Raw genomic sequence first — 19,534 nt, 5'->3', positions numbered from 1 at the left:
AAGGAACTCTAGAAGCAAGTTAGCTATTCCATGCTCTCATAGTGTAGCGCATAGAAGTAGCATTAGGCTGGTAGGCTTCTAGTAGCATTTTATTTATGTTAGAACTGTTAATTGTATTCTTCTTACTGGCAAAATGCCCATGTGCTGTTTCAATTATATTCAATGTGGTTGTGTATATATTGAGTAACAGAATGATACTGTAGAAATAAGCACTTTAAAATATGTGGTGTCTTTCTTAGTGCTGTGCTTGAGTGTGCTATTGCAAGAACGAAATTCGGTTTGAATTACCACTGTGTTCCTGAATTCTTTATGGGACAGTTAGTTATCCAGGAAAAAAAAACATCATGCTTGCAGGAATGGTGAGAGGGCTGCAGTTAAAATCAGCTTCCTTACTCAGTGATGGTGTACTACTAAGGGCATGATTTAGAATTTGGCGGATGGAAGACGCTATCAAAATGTGATCAATATCCTGCTTACTGTATTATAAGTGCCATAGGCTATAATGCACTTGTTATCCGGCGGACGAGACATCTGACACATTTATGACGTTGATACAACCCGCTAAACTCTTAATCAGGCCCTATGTTATTGTACTGTTGGTTGAGGAACCCAAACCCTGCAAACCAGGGTCCTAGAACTCAGAATTTGTAACAGAATATCTGGTCCAACATTGTCCTGAAGAAGAAATCGACTTTATGCTTTAATCTCTAATACGAATCGCTACAGAAGCAATTTTACTTTAAGCCTTTTGCTGTTCTTTATCGCCCCTAGATGCCGTTTCTATTCAGGTACAGTGATCGTTTCCCAAGAATTATAAATGTTGGGTAGTGGAACTAGGTTAGTATGAAAAGTTACCTGCACTGATCTTCATTTTTCCTATAATAGATGGATTAGGATTTATCAGTTCCCATATTCCGTTTCTCATTCATTCTCCAGCTTAAGGTTTTCATCAACCTGTTCTCTTATGAGAACTGAAAGCAGAATTAGATGACAAATGCACAGTGGTCGAGACGGGATAGTTTGTGGTACCTTTTTGTTCATGGGCACATTACAAGCTAAACAAAAAGCTGCACATGCCTATTATATTTTCTTCAAAAGAAGATACATATCAATGTCATTCTAGATCCTTAATTTGCATTTCATTTGATGGTTGGACATCATAGGCTCTTTTTTTCCTTGCAGGAGATATCACTCCAGCAGCATGTTCTTCCTCATAATCCTGATGTGAACTTGTTTTTAAGGAAAATTAACAAAGAACTACCTACAGAAGTACAGGAGAAACAGCTTGTAAATCATAAAGTTTTACCCAGTGATCAAGAAGATTCAGAATGTTTTTTTGGTAAGAAGTGTTTATTTTTTGCATGAATGTGCCATGCGGAATATTTAGCAATTTAGAATTCTAGGTGATCATAGAACAACTGTGCGAGAAGTTTTTTCTGCAGAGTTTTCAAAATTAGACAATTGTTAAAAACAAGAGTACATTTGTGTGGGATGTTGAGTGTGAAAATGAGTTTAAAGATGTAAGTTAGCGATTGCGAAAGCAGCTGCTCTTAACAGCTTCGATCCTCAACTTACACGCGTCATCATGTCTGATGCTAGTTCAAAAGGTTTTGTGAGCTGTACTAGCACAAAAACTTGAAAAAGGTGGTGAAGCTATAATTGCATATGCTTCAAGGGCATTGTCTCCTACTGAGGAGAAGTACTCCACCATAGAAAGGGAGGCCTTAGCTTGTGTGTGGGCCCTAGAACATTTTAGAGTTTTTGTTTGGGTCAAACAGTGTGAAATTAGGGGTGATCACAAGCCTCTGGTACGATTACTTACCACTAATGGGATGATCAAGGCTACTGCAAGAATTGCGAGAATGTCTGTTAGTTTACAAGACTTTATTTACAAAGTAGTGTACGTTCCTGGCAAAGATAATGCTACTGCTGATTTTTCATCAAAACTGTCTTTACCTTTGAAAGAAAATGTCCAGGACAAGTGGAATGATTTTCACATTGCTTTGGTATATGATAAAGGTGCCATGCCTATTAAGAACGAAACTTGGTGTGAAGAGTACTTGAAAGATGAAACTTTGCAAGAAGTAGAGAGGTGTTTAATTGAGGGTTGGCCTTCCAAGAAAAACCTTACTCCCAAGGTTAGGAGTTTTTGGGAGGTAAGAAATTAATTATCTTAAGTCAATGGTACTATTTGGAGAGGGGATAGAGCTATTCCTCCTACAGGGAGGAGACACACTATTGTTTTGCCCGGCCATGAAGGACACAATGGTATTGTTTGAGCTAAGCAGTCGGAAAAAAACACTTTTTGGTGGCCTAATTTGGATACTTTTATTGAGCGCTTAGTTAGAGATTGCCTTAGTTGTGAAATTCTGATAAGTCATTAAAAACCTTGAGACCCAATATGGGGGAGCATTCTATTCCCAATGGTCCTTGGGAGACCATTGCCATGGACATCATGAGTCCTATTGGTGCTAAGAGTAAATGTATTGTGGCAGCTATTTATGTGTTTTCCAAGTGGCCAGTCATAAAAGTTGCAGAAAGAGTAAACATTTCATTTCAAAAATCTTTATTTCGATCACTGATCATAAAAGATACATAACAATATATACAATTAAAAACTTATTAAACCAATGTGATCCAGTAGTAAAATATTTGAGTTTAAATGCATGTAAAACAATAGATACAAATCGATTTGGTGGGGACCATTATACCAGTCTTTTCATAGCTCGGCTGCGGATGAACCATAATGACGTTAGAAATTTTGAAATTGCAAAAACCACAGTGGGAGAAAGGTCCGATTTTAAAACTCTGTAGGCAGTTTGGTAAGATCTGAATCCCAAGTTCCTTAGTAGCGGGACTAACCAGTATTTCCTGCTCCGCTCGTAGCCCTTGCAGAAGAAGACCGCGTGCACGTCATCCTCCTTCGGGTGTGCACACATTGGGCAAGATGATACGGTGGAGCTTGATTTCCAGGACGCTGTAAATGAAGCTAGTGGCAGGCATCCATATCGCCACTGTAAAAACAATTTCCTCGTTAATGGAGGAGCGATCTCATCTAGAGTTTTTTCGAGGGAATAGGAGTCTTTCACTTTCAAAAATAAGTTTGTCAAGGACCCCTCTCGAGTGTCATTAGTGGCTCTTGTGAGCATCAAAGCATAGTAAGCACTCACAATTGCCTTTTTTGGAATCCTGGTGCATGAGTTCGAAGGGTCCGTCCATAATTCCGGGTAGCCCAATTCCACGAACCTCCCCTTTACATACATTAACCACGGAATCTTCTTTATGTTCCGTAGTTCCAGGAATTCCTGTAATTCCTCTCTATAGTATACGAGATCTGGGCTACTCCACAGACGCCTCCAGAATGTTAGGGGTTTAAGTCCTAGCTCCTCTATTATGGGTTTGATTCCCAGATCTAATCTAAGGGGTAGTAATGGAGTGCTCTGGGGGAGGGCGGCTACTTGTGTCAAAAATTTGTTTTCAGTGGACTGTAGCTTTGAATGTTGGATGTGGCCCCACAACTCACCCCCGTATGTAACCCCCGCCCGGGCTTGTGTTTTGTATATATGAATAATTGGGGTAAGTGGTCGATGGCGTGATTTATTTGCCAGGCGCAAAGTGCCACCCGCCAACTGAGCCAGTTTGATGGTCACTTTGGCCAGGTGCGACGTCCAGGTTAAATGTTCGTTTATGGTGATCCCCAGGTATTCAATGTTATGCACTCGTTCTAATTGGGCGGTGCCTAGCATGGGAGGGGTTCGATTTCGAGATTTGGGATTTAAAATCATAAATTTTGTTTTTTGTGGGTTTATTTCCAATCCCCGGTCAGAGCAGAAATCTAAAAAGCCATCCAAGATGCGTTGGATCCCCATCGGGGATTTAGACAGCAACAGGGTGTCGTCTGAAAACATAATTGCAGGCACCCTGTTGCCAGTCAACTTTGGGGCGTCAGAGTTGGTAATCCTGTTTAGGTGAGCAACAACCCCGTTCACAAAGATGCAAAACAGGGTGGGTGCGAGCACGCACCCCTGTCTCACACCTCTGCGAACGGGGAACCTTTCGGTTAGTTTGCCACCTTTGCCACACCTTACGCGGGCATAGTTGTTGGAATAAAGTCTCATCAGGATTGCCAGAATATCCGCAGGGACTTTCAGTTCTTCCATGACTTTCCACAACCTTGCTCTAGGGACTAAATCGAAGGCGGCACGTAGGTCTACAAAGATGGTATATAGACTGCCGCCCTCGATTACCGCTGTTCTCCAATAGAGAAGGTGTAGCCTAAAGATTTGATCTGTGGTGGATACTCCCTCCCTAAATCCTGCCTGGTACTGAGATAGGATGTCCATTTCTTCAATCCACGCCTGCAAACGATTCAGGATCAGTCTGCCAAAGAGTTTTTGAGATATGTCAATCAGGCTAATGGGCCGATAGTTGGAAGGGAGCAGGGGGGATCCCTTTTTATAAATTGGGACTACCTCTGCTCCCCTCCAAGTATCAGGCACCGTCATTCCCCCCCAAATGGCATTGAATATTAGTGTGAGGTACGGTGCCCATATCCCTGGTTCCTGTTTCAACAGGTCCCCAGGGATCCCGTCCAACCCCGGTGCTTTTCCGGCAGCTAGCCCTTTAATGGCCTCCCTCACCTCCTTTTCAGTGATGGGGACATCTGGGGGGCTGGGTATAGTTGAAGCTCCATCACTGTTTAATTCCCAACCACCCTCCGCGTATAATGCTTCAAAGTGGGCCTGCCATACTGGGGGGGCAATATTGGGCTCTATTGCGGAGGATAGGTCCTCCGTACCATTCGCCACTATACGCCAAAATTTTCGGGAATCTCTAGTTGCCAATGCTTTGACGAGGTTTTCCCAGCACTCAAAGTCCCATTCCGCCCTCGCGTTCACCAGAAGGGATTTATACTTTTTCCTCCTAGCGCAGATTTCTTCCTTGCTAAGGTGTCCCTTGATAGCAGATAACAAATGGGCCTTTGCCTCCCTGCACGTGGCATTGTACCAGGAGGTTTTCAGCTTGTGGGCATTCCTTTTCCCTGTGGTTGTGAACAGATCCTGTTCTAGAGAGGCAATGATGCTTTTATGTGTTTGTGCTAACTCTCCTCTAGTATCTTCATCTTGGTCTTTAGTTCCTAGATAAAAGGCATTCTCCAACAAGGGGATTAACCTTTCATATAATTCAGAAAAGGGGGTGGTGATGAACAGAGTGCCTGAATTAAGCAGACCACTCTTACCCAGTCCAAAGATCAGGGCTTGATCCATCACCGTTTTTTAGCTCACTGCACCATCCCAGCTCAGAACTTGGCTATATGCAAATTAGTCTGTTCCTGTCCCAGTGCATGATGGGAACAGGGCAAACCAAACTACCAAGCCAATTCTTGTACTGGGAAGGAAACAAGCTTCCGGGGACCGGTTTCTGCCATTTCAGGCGTCGTCGGCCCGGCTTGCTTGAATCCTGATGGTGCAATGAGCAAGGGACTCACATCTGAGTATACCCTTCCACGCTTATGGTGGACAAAATGATTCAGAAAAGGGGGTGGTGATGAACAGAGTGCCTGAATTAAGCAGACCACTCTTACCCAGTCCAAAGATCAGGGCTTGATCCATCACCGTTTTTTAGCTCACTGCACCATCCCAGCTCAGAACTTGGCTATATGCAAATTAGTCTGTTCCTGTCCCAGTGCATGATGGGAACAGGGCAAACCAAACTACCAAGCCAATTCTTGTACTGGGAAGGAAACAAGCTTCCGGGGACCGGTTTCTGCCATTTCAGGCGTCGTCGGCCCGGCTTGCTTGAATCCTGATGGTGCAATGAGCAAGGGACTCACATCTGAGTATACCCTTCCACGCTTATGGTGGACAAAATGATTCAGAAAAGGGGGTGGTGATGAACAGAGTGCCTGAATTAAGCAGACCACTCTTACCCAGTCCAAAGATCAGGGCTTGATCCATCACCGTTTTTTAGCTCACTGCACCATCCCAGCTCAGAACTTGGCTATATGCAAATTAGTCTGTTCCTGTCCCAGTGCATGATGGGAACAGGGCAAACCAAACTACCAAGCCAATTCTTGTACTGGGAAGGAAACAAGCTTCCGGGGACCGGTTTCTGCCATTTCAGGCGTCGTCGGCCCGGCTTGCTTGAATCCTGATGGTGCAATGAGCAAGGGACTCACATCTGAGTATACCCTTCCACGCTTATGGTGGACAAAATGATTCAGAAAAGGGGGTGGTGATGAACAGAGTGCCTGAATTAAGCAGACCACTCTTACCCAGTCCAAAGATCAGGGCTTGATCCATCACCGTTTTTTAGCTCACTGCACCATCCCAGCTCAGAACTTGGCTATATGCAAATTAGTCTGTTCCTGTCCCAGTGCATGATGGGAACAGGGCAAACCAAACTACCAAGCCAATTCTTGTACTGGGAAGGAAACAAGCTTCCGGGGACCGGTTTCTGCCATTTCAGGCGTCGTCGGCCCGGCTTGCTTGAATCCTGATGGTGCAATGAGCAAGGGACTCACATCTGAGTATACCCTTCCACGCTTATGGTGGACAAAATGATTCAGAAAAGGGGGTGGTGATGAACAGAGTGCCTGAATTAAGCAGACCACTCTTACCCAGTCCAAAGATCAGGGCTTGATCCATCACCGTTTTTTAGCTCACTGCACCATCCCAGCTCAGAACTTGGCTATATGCAAATTAGTCTGTTCCTGTCCCAGTGCATGATGGGAACAGGGCAAACCAAACTACCAAGCCAATTCTTGTACTGGGAAGGAAACAAGCTTCCGGGGACCGGTTTCTGCCATTTCAGGCGTCGTCGGCCCGGCTTGCTTGAATCCTGATGGTGCAATGAGCAAGGGATTTTGGTCTGCCCTGTTCCCATGATGCACTGGGCCAGGGACAGACTAATTTGCATATAGCCAGGTTCTGAGCTGGGATGGGGCAGTGAGATAAATAACGGTGATGGATCAAGCCCTGATCTTTGGACTGGGTAAGAGTGGTCTGCTTAATTCAGACACTCTGTTCATCACCACCCCCTTTTCTGTATCGTTTTTGGCCACTATAGGTGTGGCAGGGTATACTCAGACATGAGTCCCTTTCTCACTGCTCCATCAGGATTCAAGCAAGCCGGGCCGAAGAGGCTGAAATGCCAGAAACCGGTCCCCGGTAGCTTGTCTCCTTTCTGGTGAAGAATTGGCTTGGTAGTTTGGTCTGCCCTGTTCCCATGATGCACTGGGCCAGGGACAGACTAATTTGCATATAGCCAGGTTCTGAGCTGGGATGGGGCAGTGAGATAAATAATGGTGATGGATCAAGCCCTGATCTTTGGACTGGGTAAGAGTGGTCTGCTTAATTCAGACACTCTGTTCATCACCACCCCCTTTTCTGTATCGTTTTTGGCCACTATAGGTGTGGCAGGGTATACTCAGACATGAGTCCCTTTCTCACTGCTCCATCAGGATTCAAGCAAGCCGGGCCGAAGAGGCTGAAATGCCAGAAACCGGTCCCCGGTAGCTTGTCTCCTTTCTGGTGAAGAATTGGCTTGGTAGTTTGGTCTGCCCTGTTCCCATGATGCACTGGGCCAGGGACAGACTAATTTGCATATAGCCAGGTTCTGAGCTGGGATGGGGCAGTGAGATAAATAACGGTGATGGATCAAGCCCTGATCTTTGGACTGGGTAAGAGTGGTCTGCTTAATTCAGACACTCTGTTCATCACCACCCCCTTTTCTGTATCGTTTTTGGCCACTATAGGTGTGGCAGGGTATACTCAGACATGAGTCCCTTTCTCACTGCTCCATCAGGATTCAAGCAAGCCGGGCCGAAGAGGCTGAAATGCCAGAAACCGGTCCCCGGTAGCTTGTCTCCTTTCTGGTGAAGAATTGGCTTGGTAGTTTGGTCTGCCCTGTTCCCATGATGCACTGAGCCAGGGACAGACTATTTTGCATATAGCCAGGTTCTGAGCTGGGATGGGGCAGTGAGATAAATAACGGTGATGGATCAAGCCCTGATCTTTGGACTGGGTAAGAGTGGTCTGCTTAATTCAGACACTCTGTTCATCACCACCCCCTTTTCTGTATCGTTTTTGGCCACTATAGGTGTGGCAGGGTATACTCAGACATGAGTCCCTTTCTCACTGCTCCATCAGGATTCAAGCAAGCCGGGCCGAAGAGGCTGAAATGCCAGAAACCGGTCCCCGGTAGCTTGTCTCCTTTCTGGTGAAGAATTGGCTTGGTAGTTTGGTCTGCCCTGTTCCCATGATGCACTGGGCCAGGGACAGACTAATTTGCATATAGCCAGGTTCTGAGCTGGGATGGGGCAGTGAGATAAATAACGGTGATGGATCAAGCCCTGATCTTTGGACTGGGTAAGAGTGGTCTGCTTAATTCAGACACTCTGTTCATCACCACCCCCTTTTCTGTATCGTTTTTGGCCACTATAGGTGTGGCAGGGTATACTCAGACATGAGTCCCTTTCTCACTGCTCCATCAGGATTCAAGCAAGCCGGGCCGAAGAGGCTGAAATGCCAGAAACCGGTCCCCGGTAGCTTGTCTCCTTTCTGGTGAAGAATTGGCTTGGTAGTTTGGTCTGCCCTGTTCCCATGATGCACTGGGCCAGGGACAGACTAATTTGCATATAGCCAGGTTCTGAGCTGGGATGGGGCAGTGAGATAAATAACGGTGATGGATCAAGCCCTGATCTTTGGACTGGGTAAGAGTGGTCTGCTTAATTCAGACACTCTGTTCATCACCACCCCCTTTTCTGTATCGTTTTTGGCCACTATAGGTGTGGCAGGGTATACTCAGACATGAGTCCCTTTCTCACTGCTCCATCAGGATTCAAGCAAGCCGGGCCGAAGAGGCTGAAATGCCAGAAACCGGTCCCCGGTAGCTTGTCTCCTTTCTGGTGAAGAATTGGCTTGGTAGTTTGGTCTGCCCTGTTCCCATGATGCACTGGGCCAGGGACAGACTAATTTGCATATAGCCAGGTTCTGAGCTGGGATGGGGCAGTGAGATAAATAACGGTGATGGATCAAGCCCTGATCTTTGGACTGGGTAAGAGTGGTCTGCTTAATTCAGACACTCTGTTCATCACCACCCCCTTTTCTGTATCGTTTTTGGCCACTATAGGTGTGGCAGGGTATACTCAGACATGAGTCCCTTTCTCACTGCTCCATCAGGATTCAAGCAAGCCGGGCCGAAGAGGCTGAAATGCCAGAAACCGGTCCCCGGTAGCTTGTCTCCTTTCTGGTGAAGAATTGGCTTGGTAGTTTGGTCTGCCCTGTTCCCATGATGCACTGGGCCAGGGACAGACTAATTTGCATATAGCCAGGTTCTGAGCTGGGATGGGGCAGTGAGATAAATAACGGTGATGGATCAAGCCCTGATCTTTGGACTGGGTAAGAGTGGTCTGCTTAATTCAGACACTCTGTTCATCACCACCCCCTTTTCTGTATCGTTTTTGGCCACTATAGGTGTGGCAGGGTATACTCAGACATGAGTCCCTTTCTCACTGCTCCATCAGGATTCAAGCAAGCCGGGCCGAAGAGGCTGAAATGCCAGAAACCGGTCCCCGGTAGCTTGTCTCCTTTCTGGTGAAGAATTGGCTTGGTAGTTTGGTCTGCCCTGTTCCCATGATGCACTGGGCCAGGGACAGACTAATTTGCATATAGCCAGGTTCTGAGCTGGGATGGGGCAGTGAGATAAATAACGGTGATGGATCAAGCCCTGATCTTTGGACTGGGTAAGAGTGGTCTGCTTAATTCAGACACTCTGTTCATCACCACCCCCTTTTCTGTATCGTTTTTGGCCACTATAGGTGTGGCAGGGTATACTCAGACATGAGTCCCTTTCTCACTGCTCCATCAGGATTCAAGCAAGCCGGGCCGAAGAGGCTGAAATGCCAGAAACCGGTCCCCGGTAGCTTGTCTCCTTTCTGGTGAAGAATTGGCTTGGTAGTTTGGTCTGCCCTGTTCCCATGATGCACTGGGCCAGGGACAGACTAATTTGCATATAGCCAGGTTCTGAGCTGGGATGGGGCAGTGAGATAAATAACGGTGATGGATCAAGCCCTGATCTTTGGACTGGGTAAGAGTGGTCTGCTTAATTCAGACACTCTGTTCATCACCACCCCCTTTTCTGTATCGTTTTTGGCCACTATAGGTGTGGCAGGGTATACTCAGACATGAGTCCCTTTCTCACTGCTCCATCAGGATTCAAGCAAGCCGGGCCGAAGAGGCTGAAATGCCAGAAACCGGTCCCCGGTAGCTTGTCTCCTTTCTGGTGAAGAATTGGCTTGGTAGTTTGGTCTGCCCTGTTCCCATGATGCACTGGGCCAGGGACAGACTAATTTGCATATAGCCAGGTTCTGAGCTGGGATGGGGCAGTGAGATAAATAACGGTGATGGATCAAGCCCTGATCTTTGGACTGGGTAAGAGTGGTCTGCTTAATTCAGACACTCTGTTCATCACCACCCCCTTTTCTGTATCGTTTTTGGCCACTATAGGTGTGGCAGGGTATACTCAGACATGAGTCCCTTTCTCACTGCTCCATCAGGATTCAAGCAAGCCGGGCCGAAGAGGCTGAAATGCCAGAAACCGGTCCCCGGTAGCTTGTCTCCTTTCTGGTGAAGAATTGGCTTGGTAGTTTGGTCTGCCCTGTTCCCATGATGCACTGGGCCAGGGACAGACTAATTTGCATATAGCCAGGTTCTGAGCTGGGATGGGGCAGTGAGATAAATAACGGTGATGGATCAAGCCCTGATCTTTGGACTGGGTAAGAGTGGTCTGCTTAATTCAGACACTCTGTTCATCACCACCCCCTTTTCTGTATCGTTTTTGGCCACTATAGGTGTGGCAGGGTATACTCAGACATGAGTCCCTTTCTCACTGCTCCATCAGGATTCAAGCAAGCCGGGCCGAAGAGGCTGAAATGCCAGAAACCGGTCCCCGGTAGCTTGTCTCCTTTCTGGTGAAGAATTGGCTTGGTAGTTTGGTCTGCCCTGTTCCCATGATGCACTGGGCCAGGGACAGACTAATTTGCATATAGCCAGGTTCTGAGCTGGGATGGGGCAGTGAGATAAATAACGGTGATGGATCAAGCCCTGATCTTTGGACTGGGTAAGAGTGGTCTGCTTAATTCAGACACTCTGTTCATCACCACCCCCTTTTCTGTATCGTTTTTGGCCACTATAGGTGTGGCAGGGTATACTCAGACATGAGTCCCTTTCTCACTGCTCCATCAGGATTCAAGCAAGCCGGGCCGAAGAGGCTGAAATGCCAGAAACCGGTCCCCGGTAGCTTGTCTCCTTTCTGGTGAAGAATTGGCTTGGTAGTTTGGTCTGCCCTGTTCCCATGATGCACTGGGCCAGGGACAGACTAATTTGCATATAGCCAGGTTCTGAGCTGGGATGGGGCAGTGAGATAAATAACGGTGATGGATCAAGCCCTGATCTTTGGACTGGGTAAGAGTGGTCTGCTTAATTCAGACACTCTGTTCATCACCACCCCCTTTTCTGTATCGTTTTTGGCCACTATAGGTGTGGCAGGGTATACTCAGACATGAGTCCCTTTCTCACTGCTCCATCAGGATTCAAGCAAGCCGGGCCGAAGAGGCTGAAATGCCAGAAACCGGTCCCCGGTAGCTTGTCTCCTTTCTGGTGAAGAATTGGCTTGGTAGTTTGGTCTGCCCTGTTCCCATGATGCACTGGGCCAGGGACAGACTAATTTGCATATAGCCAGGTTCTGAGCTGGGATGGGGCAGTGAGATAAATAACGGTGATGGATCAAGCCCTGATCTTTGGACTGGGTAAGAGTGGTCTGCTTAATTCAGACACTCTGTTCATCACCACCCCCTTTTCTGTATCGTTTTTGGCCACTATAGGTGTGGCAGGGTATACTCAGACATGAGTCCCTTTCTCACTGCTCCATCAGGATTCAAGCAAGCCGGGCCGAAGAGGCTGAAATGCCAGAAACCGGTCCCCGGTAGCTTGTCTCCTTTCTGGTGAAGAATTGGCTTGGTAGTTTGGTCTGCCCTGTTCCCATGATGCACTGGGCCAGGGACAGACTAATTTGCATATAGCCAGGTTCTGAGCTGGGATGGGGCAGTGAGATAAATAACGGTGATGGATCAAGCCCTGATCTTTGGACTGGGTAAGAGTGGTCTGCTTAATTCAGACACTCTGTTCATCACCACCCCCTTTTCTGTATCGTTTTTGGCCACTATAGGTGTGGCAGGGTATACTCAGACATGAGTCCCTTTCTCACTGCTCCATCAGGATTCAAGCAAGCCGGGCCGAAGAGGCTGAAATGCCAGAAACCGGTCCCCGGTAGCTTGTCTCCTTTCTGGTGAAGAATTGGCTTGGTAGTTTGGTCTGCCCTGTTCCCATGATGCACTGGGCCAGGGACAGACTAATTTGCATATAGCCAGGTTCTGAGCTGGGATGGGGCAGTGAGATAAATAACGGTGATGGATCAAGCCCTGATCTTTGGACTGGGTAAGAGTGGTCTGCTTAATTCAGACACTCTGTTCATCACCACCCCCTTTTCTGTATCGTTTTTGGCCACTATAGGTGTGGCAGGGTATACTCAGACATGAGTCCCTTTCTCACTGCTCCATCAGGATTCAAGCAAGCCGGGCCGAAGAGGCTGAAATGCCAGAAACCGGTCCCCGGTAGCTTGTCTCCTTTCTGGTGAAGAATTGGCTTGGTAGTTTGGTCTGCCCTGTTCCCATGATGCACTGGGCCAGGGACAGACTAATTTGCATATAGCCAGGTTCTGAGCTGGGATGGGGCAGTGAGATAAATAACGGTGATGGATCAAGCCCTGATCTTTGGACTGGGTAAGAGTGGTCTGCTTAATTCAGACACTCTGTTCATCACCACCCCCTTTTCTGTATCGTTTTTGGCCACTATAGGTGTGGCAGGGTATACTCAGACATGAGTCCCTTTCTCACTGCTCCATCAGGATTCAAGCAAGCCGGGCCGAAGAGGCTGAAATGCCAGAAACCGGTCCCCGGTAGCTTGTCTCCTTTCTGGTGAAGAATTGGCTTGGTAGTTTGGTCTGCCCTGTTCCCATGATGCACTGGGCCAGGGACAGACTAATTTGCATATAGCCAGGTTCTGAGCTGGGATGGGGCAGTGAGATAAATAACGGTGATGGATCAAGCCCTGATCTTTGGACTGGGTAAGAGTGGTCTGCTTAATTCAGACACTCTGTTCATCACCACCCCCTTTTCTGTATCGTTTTTGGCCACTATAGGTGTGGCAGGGTATACTCAGACATGAGTCCCTTTCTCACTGCTCCATCAGGATTCAAGCAAGCCGGGCCGAAGAGGCTGAAATGCCAGAAACCGGTCCCCGGTAGCTTGTCTCCTTTCTGGTGAAGAATTGGCTTGGTAGTTTGGTCTGCCCTGTTCCCATGATGCACTGGGCCAGGGACAGACTAATTTGCATATAGCCAGGTTCTGAGCTGGGATGGGGCAGTGAGATAAATAACGGTGATGGATCAAGCCCTGATCTTTGGACTGGGTAAGAGTGGTCTGCTTAATTCAGACACTCTGTTCATCACCACCCCCTTTTCTGTATCGTTTTTGGCCACTATAGGTGTGGCAGGGTATACTCAGACATGAGTCCCTTTCTCACTGCTCCATCAGGATTCAAGCAAGCCGGGCCGAAGAGGCTGAAATGCCAGAAACCGGTCCCCGGTAGCTTGTCTCCTTTCTGGTGAAGAATTGGCTTGGTAGTTTGGTCTGCCCTGTTCCCATGATGCACTGGGCCAGGGACAGACTAATTTGCATATAGCCAGGTTCTGAGCTGGGATGGGGCAGTGAGATAAATAACGGTGATGGATCAAGCCCTGATCTTTGGACTGGGTAAGAGTGGTCTGCTTAATTCAGACACTCTGTTCATCACCACCCCCTTTTCTGTATCGTTTTTGGCCACTATAGGTGTGGCAGGGTATACTCAGACATGAGTCCCTTTCTCACTGCTCCATCAGGATTCAAGCAAGCCGGGCCGAAGAGGCTGAAATGCCAGAAACCGGTCCCCGGTAGCTTGTCTCCTTTCTGGTGAAGAATTGGCTTGGTAGTTTGGTCTGCCCTGTTCCCATGATGCACTGGGCCAGGGACAGACTAATTTGCATATAGCCAGGTTCTGAGCTGGGATGGGGCAGTGAGATAAATAACGGTGATGGATCAAGCCCTGATCTTTGGACTGGGTAAGAGTGGTCTGCTTAATTCAGACACTCTGTTCATCACCACCCCCTTTTCTGTAACCTTTCATATAGGCGGGGTATTCTATCCATACTATTCGCCAGCTTCTCCCACTTGACTTTCCTGCGGTTGTTTTCAAGTAGGAGGCCCGTCTTTTCTTTGCCTAGTCCCTGCGATGTGTCCTCCCTCCCAGGAAGTGAGTACATCAATTCCAAAGAGTTGTGGTCACTATCCGTTCTTGGGCAAACTTTAAAGTCGACTATTGCTGGCCACATAAACGTTTTAACCATAATGTAATCCAATCTGGACTCACTACCAGCTTTATTGTAGGTAGGATTACTAGGTATATCAGATTTGCAACGGCCATTACACGCCCTGAGACCAAAATTAAGGGTGAGGGCGTTTATCTGCAGGGCTAGGGGAGTCCAAGCCCTTGGGGGTGGTGCCGCCGTCTCCGGTATAAACCAACAGGAATCTTCGTCTAGAGAAGGACCATCGCGTAGTCCAGGCAAAGGTTCATAGTGAGAGTTGAAGTCGCCCCCAACCAGACCGGGAAGTTCACATGGAATGCCCTCTAGGAAACTAGCTAACTCATCCACAGTGCTCGACTCTTTATGCATCTGTGTCGGCCTTGAATAGATACTGATCACTAGTAGCTTCGTAGAGTCTGGCCATTCGAGTAGGACAGCCAGCAAATCATCAGAAGCAGTCTCTAAGTAGGTAGCTTGGCAACCTAAGTCCGTTGCTACCGCTATCATTAATCCCCCTGATGGCCTACCCCTTCCCCCCCATTTGGCTGCGTTGAAGAAGGAAGCAAAACCCGGTAATTCTATCTCTTCTCGCGCCCATGTTTCTTGAAGGAGTAATACATTTTTGGATCTAATATAGGAACCCCACTCTGGACAGTCTAATTTATTGGAGAGCCCTGCCACATTCCAGGAGATTGCTGTTATGACTATCGATTGGTTGTGTGGTGGACTTATAGGAACCAAGTTGATATCAGTAGACTCAGGGTATACCCTTTGATTTGAAGTGGGGTGGTTCCTACCCGGTGGTCTAATGGCAGGAGGTGGGGAGGGGTGCAACAAGCTTGGGGTCAGGCTAGGTTCAACTATGCTGACTGCCCTAAGGTATAAATCGGGAGCTGTAGATGTGATGGTAACAGGTAGATGGTCTGTAGGTGTAATAGTGTCAAGTGGGGAAGTTGCACAAGCGTCATTCCCCAGTTCGACCGCCTGTCAATCTACCATTTCTAAGCTACTATATCGATTCTGTGTGGATAAATAAGCAGGATAGTGTGTTCTATATGGCCCAGGAATTCCCCTCTTGTGTCCACCACCCCCCCTCCTCCTCCTAGTGATAGTTTCCCAGCCAGCCTCATCCCCAGAACTAGGGAAGTACTCTCTGGTTCTTTCCCTGTGTATCGGGTAGTTATTGGTCTCCCTGGGGCAGTTTTCCCAACCCTCCAATAGCTCTTGGTGATACCCCCATCTAAGATCCTCTGAGTTGTATGCATCGGAGGGGTAAAAAAAGGCGAGGGGAAGTGTTTGTATGGTACTGCCAAAGTCCTCATCAGAAACACAGGAGCAAATGTATGCAGCTGTGTTGGGGTCTCTAAAGGAAACCAGGATACAATCTCCTCTTATAGATTTCCTGGTGTGCCCGACCCAAGCTACTCTCTTGGTCGTGGCTATGTCACTCGCTGTTCCTCTCGGAAGTGGTCTATTAAGCGAGAGCCAGTTTATCACTTTATTCTTAAGTGAAGTGATTGATTCGAATATAGGGGGATTGAGTTCAGGCACCCCTACCATAACTACGGTGTAAGGAGAAGCTTCTGGGGGGAGGTTTACAAACTGTAATTTACGTTTAGTATATGGTTTCTCTCCCTCCAGGGGAGGGTCATTCTTAGTTTTTGCCAAAGGCATGGAATTTTCTTTAGGAGGGGGAGGAGCTGGTTTTGGGGAGGCAGTAATTGGTTGCTGCGTAGGCATCAAAGCCTTATTTGCAGCTGGAGGATGTGATACATTCTTGTTTGGGGGTGCTGTGGGTTTGGGTTTTAAGTCTGAAGGCTTGTTATTTGCTAGTGCCAAAAGACTATTATCTTTACTAGATTCAGAACCTAGACCCTCCTTTGTTGTTTTGGTCCCACTAATGTCGATTTTCCTTGCATCAGCAAGTTGCACAGTTGCCTTTTCAATAGTGACTAATCTTGCTTCTATTTTAATCAGTCTCGCCTCGAGGGGACTTAATAGGGACCTAAGCAGTGAACCTATATCCTCTAATGTGATGTCATCCAAGGAGGTGTCTCCTTGCGTGTTATTAGTGCATTGTGTGGGTGGAGTAGGTTTGGGTGATCTGAAAGTAGCTAACATACCCGGCCTCTCCGCCACGGAGGCAAGTGTGGCTGCTTTCCCCCCTTTGCCTCTGACTTGTTTAGATTTAGGAGTATTGGACCTAAGCTCTTCTAGGTTTTGCAGCCCATGGTTCTTTTTTAGGATAGCCCCCTCTCTAGATCCCTTGTTGCTATCTATATTAGCCTCTGTAGTTAGAGCTATCTCTGTATTCTCTAATGGCGTAAGCTGGACAGATTGGATAGTAGGTAAACCCCTAAGACTCATGTCGTCAAAATCACTCTGCAGATCAATAGAGAGTTCTGGAGTAGTAGTTATAATATCTGGGGGGGGGGCATAGTACCTGGTCTGTGCTAGAAGTATTTGGTATTGCAGAACTATTTTCTGGGGTTCTAGCTTGGGCCATAGGGCCCAGAGAAGATCTCCTTACCCAGTCGATTTCTTGGGATATTCTGCGTTCCAAGACCTGGATTTCCTCGATCAGGAGGGAGCCCGCTTTGGCAAAGTAAGTGTCAATTGGGCCTTTGACCGCTCCGGCCGCGGCAAGCGAAGATGTTTTACTCCTAGTTTCCCGTGAGCACATTTCACAAGTGTATCAGTGGTCTCGAATTGACAGATAAAAGGATAGGGCCCGGACCGGACTCTCACGTACTCTAACGGCCTCAAACGGCCCAGTCTTTGCCCTGTCTTCGCCCGGGCTGCGTCCCGCGCTGCGGGAGGTTTACTAAGTTATAAAGGGGCGTGTAGGGCGGGGGGCGGGCCAGCAGGGAGAGCGGACCGGTAGATGGTGATTGGTCTCGCAGGGACTCCTGGTTCCTGGAGTCCCTGCACGCTCGCAGCCCCGCTAGCGCCTCGCACCTCTTACCGCCTAAGGCTGTGTGTCCAGCTGAAGTGCCCCCTGCGTCTCTCCCCAGCGAAGCGGCACCCGCGGAGCGGGTGCGGCGAGATGTGGGTCCTGGTGGAAAGAGAAAGGGAGTCGCTGTAGTCCCGGTCAAAGATGCAGCTTGAGTGAGTTAAAGAAGGCCTCCGTGTAGAAATATGGTTCACAGGGGAATGAGGTGGGACGTTGTTTTTAAGCCTCAGCAGGGCGGGGGGCGGGCCAGCAGGGAGAGCGGACCGGTAGATGGTGATTGGTCTCGCAGGGACTCCTGGTTCCTGGAGTCCCTGCACGCTCGCAGCCCCGCTAGCGCCTCGCACCTCTTACCGCTTAAGGCTGTGTGTCCAGCTGAAGTGCCCCCTGCGTCTCTCCCCAGCGAAGCGGCACCCGCGAAGCGGCACCCGCGGAGCGGGTGCGGCGAGATGTGGGTCCTGGTGGAAAGAGAAAGGGAGTCGCTGTAGTCCCGGTCAAAGATGCAGCTTGAGTGAGTTAAAGAATGCCTCCGTGTAGAAATATGGTTCACAGGGGAATGAGGTGGGACGTTGTTTTTAAGCCTCAGCAGGGCGGGGGGCGGGCCAGCAGGGAGAGCGGACCGGTAGATGGTGATTGGTCTCGCAGGGACTCCTGGTTCCTGGAGTCCCTGCACGCTCGCAGCCCCGCTAGCGCCTCGCACCTCTTACCGCCTAAGGCTGTGTGTCCAGCTGAAGTGCCCCCTGCGTCTCTCCCCAGCGAAGCGGCACCCGCGGAGCGGGTGCGGCGAGATGTGGGTCCTGGTGGAAAGAGAAAGGGAGTCGCTGTAGTCCCGGTCAAAGATGCAGCTTGAGTGAGTTAAAGAATGCCTCCGTGTAGAGATATGGTTCACAGGGGAATGAGGTGGGACGTTGTTTTTAAGCCTCAGCAGGGCGGGGGGCGGGCCAGCAGGGAGAGCGGACCGGTAGATGGTGATTGGTCTCGCAGGGACTCCTGGTTCCTGGAGTCCCTGCACGCTCGCAGCCCCGCTAGCGCCTCGCACCTCTTACCGCCTAAGGCTGTGTGTCCAGCTGAAGTGCCCCCTGCGTCTCTCCCCAGCGAAGCGGCACCCGCGAAGCGGCACCCGCGGAGCGGGTGCGGCGAGATGTGGGTCCTGGTGGAAAGAGAAAGGGAGTCGCTGTAGTCCCGGTCAAAGATGCAGCTTGAGTGAGTTAAAGAATGCCTCCGTGTAGAAATATGTAAACACTGATGCAGTTTTGTTGTTTTTGGATAAGGCTTTTACAGAAGAGGGCCTTCCTATATGAATTCTCACCGACAATGGGGTGCAGTTCTTATCTAATAAGACGCAAGATTATTTTCTGGGCATTGGAGTCATACATTGTACCACCTCTTTGTATAATCCCAGTGGGAATAGTATTATTGAAAGATTTAACAAAGTGCTCAAGGGAGATATACAAATTGCAGGTGTAGACGATGACAAATGGGAAGTACAAGTATTAAAAACTATGTGGAAATATAGAACTACCCCACATGATATGCCTGAATGCTCTCCCTTTGAGATCATGAGAAGCAGGATACCTAGGAATACAAGTAATACGTCTTGGTTAATAACTTCTACCGAAAGTTCTGTTGATTTAGACAAAATCAAGAAAAGAATTGAGAGAATCCATATTGTTAACAAGAATAGGTTTGACCAAAAGAAATGATCAAAGAAGACTCCCATGATTAGGAGAGGAATGCTTGTTAAAGTAAAAAAAAAACATGGAAAGTGTGCAAAGGAGTAAGCCAGTATATGGGACCTTTTGTTGTGAAGGATGTTTTGAAAAATTCTGTGAGATTCACTAATGGAATAGTACAATATGGAATTTAAGTAGGATTGCTGTCCTTGAGGGTGCGAAAAATTGTATAAAGAAAAACGTGTTGCACCCAAGCAGGATTTTGATGTAGGAGAATTTGTCAGGGAGGATACCATTGAGAGTGGATATAATGGAGGTGACAAAATACAATGCTCTGTGAGCACTGAAGAGATTTGTCTACCGGATGGTAGTCAAGATCCTGTGATTCATAAGCCTATGAACAATGGAGGCAATCTTTTCCCTGGAATGGTAACGGATATAGCTTCCA

The 19,534-nt window shown here is 48.1% G+C and overlaps 1 protein-coding gene across 2 annotated transcripts in view; it reads left to right on the top strand.

Annotated features, from left to right (window-relative positions):
• The window catches only part of ZGRF1 (zinc finger GRF-type containing 1), an 829,426-nt gene that overhangs the window by 411,593 nt on the left and 398,299 nt on the right, over positions 1–19,534 (top strand). For both annotated transcript variants that reach the window (XM_078676730.1, XM_078676729.1), the window contains exon 13: positions 1,183–1,339. In XM_078676730.1, the coding sequence (XP_078532856.1) occupies positions 1,183–1,339 (157 nt within the window). The remainder of the gene's footprint in view (positions 1–1,182; positions 1,340–19,534) is intronic.

This window comes from Lissotriton helveticus, chromosome 2_1 (assembly GCF_964261635.1).
Source record: "Lissotriton helveticus chromosome 2_1, aLisHel1.1, whole genome shotgun sequence".
Taxonomy (NCBI): Eukaryota; Metazoa; Chordata; class Amphibia; order Caudata; family Salamandridae; genus Lissotriton; species Lissotriton helveticus.
Note: the sequence above shows the minus strand (reverse complement) of the source record. Positions and strands in the feature narration are given on the sequence as shown.